This window comes from Myxocyprinus asiaticus, chromosome 38, assembly GCF_019703515.2.
Source record: "Myxocyprinus asiaticus isolate MX2 ecotype Aquarium Trade chromosome 38, UBuf_Myxa_2, whole genome shotgun sequence".
In the NCBI taxonomy this organism is placed as follows: Eukaryota; Metazoa; Chordata; class Actinopteri; order Cypriniformes; family Catostomidae; genus Myxocyprinus; species Myxocyprinus asiaticus.
In genome coordinates this window covers 5,027,761-5,041,793 of record NC_059381.1, presented here as the reverse complement: position 1 = coordinate 5,041,793, position 14,033 = coordinate 5,027,761, and the positions used below count along the sequence as shown (strand labels likewise).

Genomic DNA, 14,033 nt, shown 5'->3' with positions numbered 1-14,033 from the left:
GCCATGCAGAGATGAAGAGCAGGGAACTTTGGTAAATGCAAAATGCAAAAAAGTAAGTAGTTCAATTTAGTCTAACTTTTATCCAGAGCAGCTTAAAGTACGCTTATTACAAGGACAGTCTTGTAAAACCTGGGGTTAAGCACCTTGCTCAAGGCACAAGGGTCAGTTCATGGGGCTCAAACCAGCATCTCTCATCTTAAAGCACAGTGCAAGCATTACCTGACTTGAAGTCTGCACCATTCTCATCAAACCCTTGTTCCCTTGATACCTAGTGAAAAATCTTCTCTTACTGAACACCCAGCAACTGTTACCTGACAGTAAGCCTCAGCACTTTAGAGATTAGTCCAGTGGCCAGACCGTTGACGCTAGTCTCAGAGGGTGTCTTGCACAGCGCCCCGTCCGATCTTCCAAGACTTGATTTCTGCTTCCTCCGAAACTTTTTGCGGTAAAAGGCCCCGAGCAGCTCCATGGTGTCTCACCCGTCTCCCGATAAATTCAAGAGTCAAATAAGAGGTGGCGGGAAGGGTTGGAGGGGTTGGCTCGAAGACGCAAAGACCGTTAAAACATGCAATTAAACGTCATTAAAATTACACGATAAGGCCTTGAATAAACATCCTGCCCTCGCCAGCCCAGTACTGGGCACTCAGAACAAAAACATTTCAGAAATGGAGATAGCCAAAGGGAGGAGGGAAGGGTGAAGGGGAGTGGAAAATAGAGACAAAGAATAGTTTCCTTCGTAAGATAATCGTGGAGGAAGAGAAGAGTTGGAAAATGGGTCCAAGAGAAGTGAGAGGAAGAGAGAGAAGAAACATGGATAGAAGAAAGGTAATTGAGGACAACATGATAGTTAAAAGAGAACTGCATAAATTAAATGTCAAAGCTGGAAAGGAAAAGGCAAATAAATAGTGATCTAACGCAATGCCTCATTTAGGGTGGTTTACTAGTTGACAGCTGGGAGTAAATGTTAACACATGATAGCATGCATTCATAACACCAAACAAAGACTGCCCTTTGTATACATATTTCTCTTTTCACGTCTTTTTCACCCTCTTCGTCATCATGATCATACTTATCACATGATCACAGACAAGTCTACAAGCCAGTCCATTCCCAGAGGGCATTATGGGAACAGGAAGGCAAAATCTCCATCGTTAGGGCATGTCGGAAAGTAGCTTTCATGTGCTGGTGACAGCCGTCTCCGGGCCTGAAGGTGATCGAGGCAGGTGTAATTGGACAGGTGTCCACACCTGTCTTTAAAATAAGGCCAATGGACTTGAGTGATGTGGTGACATATTGCTTATGTGCAAATCAGAAAATCAGAGGTCAGTTGGAAACCAAGGAGATTTCTTTCACAAATACATCAGAGTGGTGTCACCTCTTTCAGCTCAGGTACAATAACTGCGGATTTCTGTGGCTTCGCATCATTCCACCCATCTCCCAGGAGACCCCCTGGATATTCCCTTCTCGCCACACTCTCATGGTAACCTGACCCGAGGGAATCCAAAGGGTCTGACCCACAAAAACACCCTACCCAAAACAGTCTCTCTCATGGCTTTTCGTCGCCTCCCTGGCTGGGCCAGACTGCGAAGGGTGTGCCACACTGCAGAAACCTTATCTGATACTTGGGAACTCAGGGATCATCAACTACACTAATCTGTTTGATCTGAGAGGAAACTGAAATTGGAGAATTGGATAAGATTTGGGACGGGGGTTGTCTGTATGGCAGGGGTGGACAGGAGAATTGAGAGGAGGCTAAATACTATCTGTCTGGAATTCTAGCAATCACAGAGAGGTGATTGTTGAAAAATGGTTAGATATAGACAGAAGTATGTACCTCGCTGGTGATGTGAATGTACATACTTTTGCATATTTAGTACGATATTATGGAAGTACTGAGACATAAATTTGCATCTTGATACCACAGATCCCTTTGTCATGTACTGCTTGCATTGCAAGTGTTAGCATCTGGCAAAATGTATAACCAAAAGCTAAATTGTGACATTCCTGCACCTCTAGTGCCACTAAACTTAATTGCACGACTGATTGTCCCACTCCAAATTCATGCCATTGTTTAAGACAATTTTGCTATGTTGGGCTGGTTGGGATGCAAAGCATAGTTTTGATAGCAGAAAGAGCCACGGTGTTGAAGGCTAGAATATACTTCGACTAAGACTGCTTTGTCACTGAATTAACTCTATGTAAACTTCAGGTGCATGCTCTGAGAAAGCGCACAGATGTGGACTGTTCATTTGTCTAGAAAAGCTGGGCTGCATGCGAATAGTCCATGTGTACTGTGCTGAAAATGTAATTTGCATCACACATACTGTGCACGATATGTACTGGCATGCGGAAACTCGAAGTATACTTTGGCCTGTACACTTGCCAGGGGAATCAACCTATGAATGGCTTTTAGTTGTCTCTTTACATCAAATTGCGATAGGAGAAAGTATTTTAACATAAAAAAAATTACATACATTACCTAAACTCACTTAGTTTGGATTGAAACTTTCCAGGGGGAAACGGGAATGTTATTAATGTGTGTCACCATGGGATTATGGGAAATCCTACCTTTGAGTGTGCGAATAACTCTGGAATGTTCACAATTCAGGAATGTGAAGAAAACATTGATGACAGAAAAACTGCAAATGAACTAGACATTATTAACATCCTAAAAAAAGCCTCTTCTTGTAACAAATTTCAGAATTATAGAGAAACAGAGTTAGCGAGAGAGAAAGAGAGAGAGAGACGGGAGGGTTACTAAGAGATCTGAATGGGAACGTCTGATGCTGGGAGACGTGTGTATTTGCATAGTTAGTTTTGAATCTGTGTCCCAAGACACATTAGGCACCTAAATGCATGGGTATGATAACATGTACGCAAAAATGCTCAAAACTGTTAGGTGGGCCTAACCCAAAAGGTTAAACTCTTGTCTTGGTTTTATCTGTAGATTGATCGTGTTTACGCAAGCAAATGTAGACAAATCAAATCAGTCAAATCAATCAGTTTCTGTGAAAACTCAATCCCATTTTTCAGAGAACACTGAGTTGACCAATGCAGGACAGAGCATCTTGACACACAATCTTGCACATTTCTTTAAGGTCTTATGCAGCATTATGAATTCTATGACTATATATTTCGGCCCGACAGATGAGTGGACCCTAAGTCATTGGGAAGGGGGTTGAGTAAGGCAACTTAACAGGCACAAAATTCTTATCTCAGTCAGTATCTGTGTGTTTACATGAGAGCACCAGGAATTATTTTGCACACTATCTCTGTCTGTGTGTCTCTGGGTTGATTAGCACGCCATCTGTCGGACCAATGCTACCTTTTCATGAAAATTCACGATTCAGAATTAATCACCTTTCTTATGTGTTTATGTATATAAAATTACAGTACATTATACTTCCTAGTTTTGTACATTTCCTGAAGAAAATGTGGTGCTAGCTAGTGCAGAAATCTCAGCCACAATGCTATGGTGGACACATCTTCTGCCTGACCAACTTGCTAAGGTGTTCTGGTGGTTGCTTAAGCATTACTAGATAGTTGCCTGGTAAAAATGATCTCATTTTAAATACAAAAAGGACATTCTTGTCAAAAATATGGGGTTCAAAACAGAAATAAAAGCATTAACTACGATAATATCATGTAAAACTCTCCACTGTAAGTCTCCAGCTCTTTTAGTTAATGGTGGCTTTAAAAGTGCTCTCCACTGTTGTTTAACTCCTTTGTTCAATTCAAGAACTCCATGCAATCCTTTCTTATTGAAAAGTTTTACACAGGCCTTATACAACTTTTTACCGCTAACCTCATACAAATCCATATCTGTGAAACTTATCTGTTTGTTCATTCAAATTTGGAGAAAGAATCAGATCAGGAAATAAAACCTTTATCATTAGGAGTGAGCGTGATTGTTTGCGCTTGATTGCATGTTTGTTTCATCTCAGACTGAAGTTCTGTAGTAGTTATGCAATAACTCGAATAGATCTGACTCCTAAGACAACTACGACTTGCTCAGCTTTACTGAAGCTCTGGCCTGCCAGGTTGATTAAACATCTTAGGGTAGTGATCCTGGATTAAAGGAAAGCATCAGCCATTGTTCCACATGTACCTAAAATGTCCAAACGGGCACCATACATCAGTGGTTCCTCCATTAACCAGTACAAAGAATCTGTAATTTTTGTCCTTTTGACATGAAAACAACTCCACACTTTAAAAAGGTTGTGATAGAAGGCAGGCATTCTGTATGTATTGATTCTTTTGGAGTCTAACAAAAATAATGATTTGTCAAAGCCTATCTTTCCTTCATCTCTGGCCACTGTTTTCCATCTTAAATCCTCTGGGACAGTGAGAAATCGCTGTTTAAACTGTACATAGAAGGCTGCAGTCCTACTTTGTAAATGTACAAGCCCTTGTCTTCCTCCTCTTGGCAAAAACAATACATTATGTGGTACCCAATGCAATTTACCCCATAAGAAATCTAACAGCAATGACTGAAATTTTGGAATTTTGGTGGTGGATGATTTCCAGCCAGTCGATGCCACAAGGACGGCACTAAGTTATTAATGAGTGTGCATCCCCAGAATTATAATGATTGCAAAACTCATTTCCATTTATCCAACTGCCTTTTCAGCTTTTCAAATAATTGTTTAGTTTCTGCTTTACAATAATCCCACCATATTTGCAGAGAGTTTTCATTTCTTAAGTTTCTCCAAAATAATTACAATATTTTGTTAAAATGTGCAGTGTTAAGATGACGATAAGCACTATTTGACTTGACAATATAAAACCATTGTGCAAATGACTAAACTATGATTTGATAAACCAACTGGGGATATGAAATCATTTCTGAAGATACTACGATGGTGCTTAAAACAATACAACCTGTCTAGTGGGAATTCACTAGGGGAGTGTATTGTGCCCGGTAAAAGAAGTTGTTCTTTTTGCACGCACTGTCTGCGCTGGTTTAGCGGGCAATTCACTAAAGGAATTATGCAGATCAGGCAACGGCGCAAACACACCCACAAAATTGCTTCTGAATGCAGTTTGCATGTGCAATTCTTATATAGCAGGCCGATTCGAAGCGCTGTGTAGCGGAGGATGCAGCAGACCACCGTGATCTAACACTCTGCTGGGACTGTACAGAATCACTGCACTACTGTGATCCAGACACTTAAATCATGTCTTTAACATGCCTAAGGTGCGCTTGACTACATCGCCTATCTGGATATATGCCATGTTATAATGCTCTTCTCAACCTTTTGATCATTATTTGATGAATTACTGCTGATTTTATAGGTAGAAAATGTACACAAACATCTTTTTTAAATCAAAATAATTTTTACCTCATGCTTTTATTTGGCGGTAATATGGCGATGTGAATTGCAGCATTTTTTGTGAATGGAGCGCAATCTATAATAAACCTAATTTACATATAAAGGAGGAGTGCTTGCTTGGAAAGGAATGACAATTACTTAATTTAAATACTCAAGATGCAGTGCAATTTCAGTGCTGATTGTACCTGCTTAAAACAGATTGCAGGTGGTAAGTGAATAAGAGGCAAGTGTTTGCACTGAAATGCCACTCGCAAAAGTGGCACAAATGTTTTGTGAATTCACCCCCTGGTATTTTCAACAAACCTCTTAAGGTCTGGAAAATAATCAACAACCTGTACTCCTGTACAACCTACACTCCTATAAAAGTTTTGGTCAATTTTAGAAACTGTTTGATCTCAACAGCACCATAATTATGAAATTTCCCTCCACTCTGACAACATGCACTAGAAACAGAGAATTCACTCTCGCTGCCCACATCCTCTACATCATCTAGTTTTTTCCCCTGTTTTTCTGGCTTGTTTTGTAACAGAACTCTTTTCATTTTCTTCCTCTTTAATGGTGCTTTAAATACAATCTGACCCAAGTCCATCACGGAGATGTCGACCTTACTTTCTGAAAGGGATTCTGCATCATGAAACTTGTCTGTGTGTCCACAAGCTCGGTAACACTTTATAATAATGGTCCGTCATTAATAGGTAATTATGCAGGAATTAATGCAGGACAAATGAGTAGTACTACATTAACACTTTATTTACTACTATTAACTAATATGGAAACATGATTAACTAATCAGTAAGTAATAGTGAACTGATGACTGAGGTAGTTCACTGTTAGGTAATCAATAATTACTGAATTTGATTTGCCTCATTGAGAACTATTAACTAACAATGGCTAATTTAAAATAACTACTAATTAATTACTAATCAGAACATTAATGTGTGCCTAAAATGTGAATTATGTTTTTATTGTGAACAAGATCATGAAATTCACCTTCAGAGAAACATGCGCCTCAAGTGTGTTCTTTGTGGAAATTAATTTATGACCGTAACAGCTCTATCTAAATCAAGGGTACAGCGTCTGGTAGAGTATCATAGTCAGCTTACCTTACAGAAATATAGGGATGTATGTAGGGCTGCCCCCAACCAAAGATTTTACTAGTGGACTAGTAGTAGTTAGTTTAAGCCATTTGTCGACTAGTTGTCGCACGTTTATGATATTAATTTAATTACTTGAATATATTTTTTGGGGGTCATCAGAAAATGGTTTGAGTTCCAGGGCTGAGAAAGAATGTTATAAGTAACATTGCTAACACAGTTCTACATTACAGAGAAATACAAAACTGTAATATTGAGCCTTTAAAATATACATTTTACAAGCGCACGCACGAAGTGAGCCGCAGTGATACCGGCAAAAGCTGTAATGATCCTGAATGTGTCGGAAAAACCAGCAAGGAGACTGAACATTTTGTTCATTTATAGAGTGAAATTCACATTAGGTTTGTGCAGACAGACGATGATCTCGGGGATCAACGATGGTCAGAGTGATCGCCAATAGCTGATGCCTTTGACGATGTCAAGACGATATTTGGCTCGTTTTCCCATGTATTAAATTATTATTATTAATATTAGGCTATTATTATCAAATTAATATTACAAGTAATTTGCCTGTAGACACACAGACATGCACTTGAAGAAACACTTATATTATTAAGAACAGATGACAGAAAAGCCATCTATGAGCATGTATGATGCGCTGATACGGAGGTCTTGTGGAACACGTGCATGTAAAAGGTGCTCACTCTTTGTTTCTGTCTTCCGATTTTTTATTTTTTTTGCAAGAACAGTATTGTCTATGAGTGCTGCAAACGACCTCAGACATCTCAGCTCAGGAGGTGCCACAGAGCAGTTTATTGTGACCAACACTGCAGCCTATACATCTGTGATTAAAACATAAAATAATACAAAAACACGTTCACCTCGAACCATGATTTATATTTCAGTGATTATTATCATTATTATAATTATTATTTTTACATATATAATTGTTTTTATGTCTTCATTTGTATAAGAAATTTTCCACCATTATGTTAAGATGGATTCTTGCAATGGAAAGGTGGTTACTTATATATTATTCTTTTATCACTTCATTATTTTAATTGCTTTTTCTTTTCACTTGGAGTGCAATTTGAATTTAGAAATGTATTTGATTTACGTTTTTCATTTTTTAAATAAATTTAATTTTCAATGCAAAATCACTAAAGCAAGAATATTCACCGATCCCTCAGCCCAGGGGTTGCCGATATAATTGGATATTGCAATATATATATTATTTATATATATATATATATATATATATATATATATATATATATATATATATATATATATATATATATATCGTGAAGGAGGGAACAAAACAAATTTATTCACACACGTGATGTATTTTCCCGGATAACGAAATACCTGTCCGGTAGAGAATGCACAGATGAAGTAGGTTCTTTGCAAGAGAGATGTTGACAACAGTTGTAAAATTATCTTTCAAAAAGTTGAACAACACACATTTTAATTGCACTTATTTTGTTTTTTCAGTTTCATTTGAATTTTTTGTTAAAATAAATAAAAAATAAAGTTCTAAGTTTGAAATCAAGTTGCCTTGCTTTATTGTGTAGGCTTAACCCTAACCCCGCTTAATGAAAATTACCCCATAGCACCACCTAGCATCCAACCAGCGGTAATTTTCGTCGTCGAAAACCAGGTCGTCGTTTTTATGTGGAGTTTTTTCTGCGACCAACCAACCAATCAATCAAAACTTGGTCGACCAAGACTCTTCTCATCGACTAACCTTTGGTCGACTATCAGGGGGCAGCCCTAGATGTATGTGCCCAACCTGTGTACTCCTTATGATATCTGTCCTGTTCATTACAAATTATTAACTTCGGCATGTTCAATTTTGTTGGAGGTCTTTTTTTTAAATAATTTTGGTAACCCATAAGTAATGAGTCAAGTGTTACCACAAAAATATGAAGGAATTACAAATGATTTGGACCATTATTTTAAAGTGCAGGTCATGGTAACGTATTATTAATTAATGAGATCTTACCGTTTCCTTCCTTGGGAGTTAAAGGTTATCTGGACCATTATTCTAAAGTGAAAACACATTATAAACCAATAATAGTAACTGAGGTGTTACTTGTCAGTTAGTAATGAATACTCAAGTGTTTGTTCCTACATTTTTTCCATTTAATCAAACAGATAGTTAACAAACATTCACAGACATTAAAAAAAAAAAAAAAAAAAATTCTGCCATTAAATTATGAATCATTGAAATAATTTAACATAATTGCATACTTAACTAAACACAGTCTTTTCGCAAACCTTTAGCAGGATAATGCTTTTAACGGCTGGTGCTCACGGTTACTGCATGTTTTTAAATGTCTTATATCTTAACAAAAAATAAAATAATAAATCAAGACAATTATTACAATTATGTGTTAAAGGAAGTTTGTTGACCTCCACAAGATTTCAACAGAAAACCAGAGAAAACCATCGTGCAGATATGAGGCTGATTCCACCTATCTGTGTTCTTCCGCCCTAGACAGTCCACTCAGTAAATACATAGCTTTACAAAAATGTACTACAATTTTTAGTTTTTAATCAAATTAATTTTACATGTTTTCTCATTTGCCTGTGTTCGGTCTGAACAGAAAAGAACTTATGTTAAAGTTTACCGCGTGCAGGTGGAGCGACGGGAGGGCTGAGCAAAATCGCACTCGCTCTTCTTTCAGTTTCAGCACGAGCACTGATTATGGTGAACCCTGATTGGATTAGAGCTTGATGGATGTGACACTCATTCTTTTTTTTCCCCCACTGGATCCATAAAGTTACTTTAAAAAAAAAAAAAATGCACTTCATATAAAATTAAACACTTCTTATAAGATTAAGCTACAGTATCTGTGACAAAAAAATTCATTGTAAAAATATTTTGTAAAAAAAACAAAATTGTGTATATTCATGTGTTTTTTCATTAATTAATAATGTGTTACCATGACCCTCACTTTAAAATAATGGTCCAAATCATTAGTAATTCCTTCATATTTATGTGGTAACACTTGACTCATTACCAAAATTATTTAAAAAAGACCTCCAGCAATATGTAACTTGCCGAAGTTAATAATTTGTTAAGAGAAGAGATATCCCAAGGAATACACAGGTTGGGCACATACATCCCTATATTTCTATAAGGTAAGCTGACTATGATACTCTACCAGACACTGTAGCCATAATTTTGCAAGCTGTTACATTCATAAATTAATTTCCACAAAGAACGCACTTGAGGCGCATGTTTCTCTGAAGGCGCATTTCATGATCTTGTTCACAATAAAAACATTATCATTCACATTTTAGGCACATGTTAATGTTCTGATTAGTAATTAATTACTATTTATTTTAAATTAGCCATTGTTAGTTAATAGTTCTCAATGAGGCAAATCAAATTCAGTAATTGTTGATTACCTAACAGTGAACTACATCAGTCATCAGTTCACTATTACTTACTGATTAGTTAATCGTGTTTCCATATTAGTTAATAGTGATAACTAAAGTGTTAATGTAGTACTACTCATTTGTCCTGCATTAATTCCTGCATAATTACCTATTAATGATGGACCATTATTATAAAGTGTTACCCAAGCTATTCCTCACCCTCGACAGCATTATTGTTATTGCACCATTTTCATCATCATTAGACTTTAAGTTACTGATTGACTCTGCAGCACTGGCAAATTTTTCATCTTCACCTTGCACACCACTTTGAAGTTCATTGTTTACAGGACAAGCATGAACTGTCTGGCCACAAATTCCTATACCTTTCTTTACCAACTCATTTTCTTTGTCTACAGTACTCAAGAACAAAACAATTGCATTGCTCATTCTTGATGCTGCTAAAACACATTTATGGCCAACTACATCTCCTACGGCCAAACTGCTCCCAGCATGCACTCCGATATAGAGAGCGAGAGAGAGAAAGAGAAATAGATAGACTCATACAACAGCATAATCTTTCTCTCTTCCTCAGAAAGCCCCCCTTAAAAATACATAACTCAATAACAGAGATGGGATGCACTGACAGTCATTCTTATGTGACCAACAGGGGACCATAAACCCGAAACCACCTCAGCATTTCCTCTTCCTACAAGAGACAAATTCATTTCCTGTTTCCTTTGGAACGCAAAAAATAAAAACGAGGTTCTGTTTCCTGAGAAACAGCTCAGATGAATGACCTTATGTATATAGATGCAAGCAGGCATGGGAAAACACATAGATTAACAGCAAGTTGAGTTTTTCAGACACCCACACACACAGACAAACATGAACACACACACCTGTTTTTGATGCGTAGCTTCACTCCTCCACAGCATCTGTTTTCTCTGGAAGGGCTGAGAGGATGTGATTCACAATAGCAAGGACCTGGACAACACTCCCTATAAATACACACACACACAGACAGATGTCTAAATTAGGGTTTTACACTTTATAAATCACTTACACTTAAAGGGCCCATTATTATTATTATTTTTAAAGAGAACTTTCTCAACATTCTCTAATGTTCAAAGCACAATGTGCACAAAGCGCAAGACTAGAGATAATATTGCAGGTACATATCTAGCTCACGACATCGAGTAAGATAAACCTGTACTGCAACTATTAATTTAAGCAGGGTCAGACAGAATCAGCAAAAGACTCACAAATACAGGAACATTACTAACAGCAGAGGATTTAACATACGACTGTGATCGTCTTGAAATGTATTCGGCGCTTTGATTGCTGAAACAGCAGCACATAAAAGGACTAAAACACTGCAAGAAGTTTCAGCATTAAAGACACAAAACTTCTTGCAGAGTGTTTTACAGTGCTGACTATTATTCACTTTTAAGCACAGGAAGTTATCATCACGCAAAAACAATCTCTAAGAAGTGGTGTCTTTAATAAATTTGAGAATTGCCTCTCCCATTAAATCCACCACCACTAAAAATATTAATGTTACTTGTCGACCCCACTAATCAACTAGTCAGTTCTTGGATGACTAGTCGATTAGTCGACCACCTTGGCACATCCCTACTCTACATCTCTACTCTATAAACATTTCTGTTGATAATTCTTATGATACCTTCAGTATGTTTCCACAGAGAGCTGTACATCATTGAGTTTATCACTCCAAAGGAGACATCGTAAAATCAGATATTTTTAGTGAGGTTAGGTCTAAAGTCGGCTGTGGTCAGGCCTGGAGAGGGTTGGGCTCTGCCAGGCATCAGATGCCCTAGACACCACGTGATATGAAACCCTGTACAAACTCCATACCGGATCGGTCGTCACCCGGGTCACCAAGGACTGCACCTTCCGTTGTGCTTCAGGGCGGAGTTGGAATGTATGCTACTGGTGCAGAGAGCAGAAAGATTTGTGCTAGGAACAACATCACCATTGGCACCTGGAATGTTAGAACACTAAGAGCAGCAGGCAAACTAGAGGAACTCACACATGAAATGAACAAATACCGCTGGAACATCCTAGGACTCTGTGAGGTAAGATGGAAGAACATTGGAGAAACAACTACTTTGGAAGGTCACAAACTGTACTTCAGTGTCAGAGAGGACAAACATGAACAGTTGAGTTCTTTGTTCACAAGGACAGCGTAAGTAATGTTATGGGGTGTCAGCCAGTCTCCAGCCGGATCATCACCATCTGACTCCGGGCAACCCCTTTTAACATCACCATAATACAGGCATACACCCCAACATCAGATTATGATGACGTAGATGTGGAATACATCTATGACCAACTACAACAAGTTATGGATAAAACGCAGAGGAAAGACATTATGGTTGTGCAAGTCAATTGGAATGCCAAGATAGGAGAGGACGCTTGTAAGAACTGGAAAGGAATATGTGGGCGATACTGGAATGCACAGACAAAGGAGAGAGGCCTGAGGCTCCTGGAATTCGCTAGCTACAACGACCTTATGCTTGCAAACACCTTCGGCCAACACAAAGTATCCAGAAGATAGACATGGCACAGCCCAAGCAGATACCAGCACAATCAGACTGACTACATCATGGTGAAGAGGCGCCTACAGTCGAGCGTTAACATTGCCAAGACTTGAAGTTTTCCAGGAGCAGACATTGGAAGTGACCATGATCTTGTGATGATGACCTTCAGGCTACATCTAAAGAAGGTCATGAAAGAGAGCCACACAAGAATAAGGTTTGACCTCGAGAAACTGAAGGATCCAGAAATTGCAGAGGCCTTCCAAGCAATGATTGGTGGGAAATTTGCACCGCTCACCATCCTTGACGCTGACGATACAGACATGGACACGTTGATTACCACCTTCAACAAAGCAGTGACGGAAACAGCCAGCGAGATCCTTGGTAGACATCACCCAGTCAAGAAGCCCTGGTTCACAGCTGATGTCCTGGATATGTGTGACAAGAGGAGGGAGCTGAAGAAGAAGAAGAATGATACAGAAGGGGCAAAGCAGTACAAGGCAGTCAACCAGGAAGTCAAGAAAAGTATGAAAAATGCAAAGGAGAACTGGATAGAAGAACAGTGCAAAGACATTGAGGGAAACTTGAAATGGAACAACAGCAAGAAAGCATACCAACTGGTCAAAGATCTAACAAGCACAAAACAAGGGCGAGTTACCTCCATACAGGACAAATCCAGAAACTGCCTCACAGAAGAACAAGACATTCTGAAAAGATGAACAGAGTACTGCGCAGAGCTCTACAACCACTGAGCCACAATATATCCAAAGGTATTAAACATCCCTCCAGCAACTAACAACGACAACCACCCTATCCTACGTGAAGAAGTAGAAGCAGCAATGAGATCGCTGAAGAATGGTAAGTCAGCAGGAGTGGACAACATCCCAGCAGATCTGATCCAAGCAGGGGGAGAAGTCACAATTAGCACCCTCACTAACATCTGTAACATGATCTGGCAAACAGGAGAATGGCCAACACCGTGGACCCAATCACTGATCATCACCCTCCCTAAGAAAGGCAACTTACAACAGTGTCAAAACTACCTTACAATCAGCCTTATAAGCCATCCAAGCAAAGTCATGTTGAGGATACTGCTGAACAGACTAAAGCCTCAGGCTGAAAAGATCATTGCTGAAGAGCAGGCAGGTTTCAGAGCAGGACGCAGCACAACAGAGCAGATCTTCAACATCAGGATATTATGTGAGAAGTACCTCCAACAGCAGCAAGATCTCTACCATGACTTTGTGGACTTCAAGAAGGCATTTGACTGGTATGGCATGCAGCCTTGTGGGTGACCATGAGACTGTACAACATCAATGCTAACCTCACCACAGCAATAGAGCACCTCTATGACAAGGCCACCAGTGCAATATACTTCAACGGCAGCATTGGGGACTGGTTCAGAACAACAGTCGGAGTCAGACAAGGCTGTCTGTTCTCTCCCACACTCTTCAACATCTTTCTGGAAAGAATCATGGTTGATGCGCTGGAAAAGCATGTAGGGACAGTCAGCATCTGAGGCAGAACAATCACCAATTTAAGTTTTGCCGACGACATTGATGGACTAGCAGGAGAAGAACAAGAGCTTGCAAGCTTAGTAGAGAGCCTCGACCTAACCTCTACAGCCTACGGCATGGAGATCAGTGCAGAGAAGACCAAGT

At 39.0% G+C, this 14,033-nt stretch overlaps 1 protein-coding gene across 4 annotated transcripts in view; it reads right to left on the bottom strand.

Moving 5' to 3' along the window:
* Positions 1-14,033, bottom strand: part of shroom3 (shroom family member 3) — a 90,696-nt gene that overhangs the window by 28,081 nt on the left and 48,582 nt on the right. For 3 of the 4 annotated variants that reach the window (XM_051677170.1, XM_051677172.1, XM_051677173.1), the window contains one exon: positions 10,714-10,812. In XM_051677170.1, the coding sequence (XP_051533130.1) occupies positions 10,714-10,812 (99 nt within the window). Of the gene's footprint in view, positions 1-311; positions 503-10,713; positions 10,813-14,033 lie in introns of those variants that run through there. The other variant, XM_051677171.1, reaches the window with a different exon arrangement.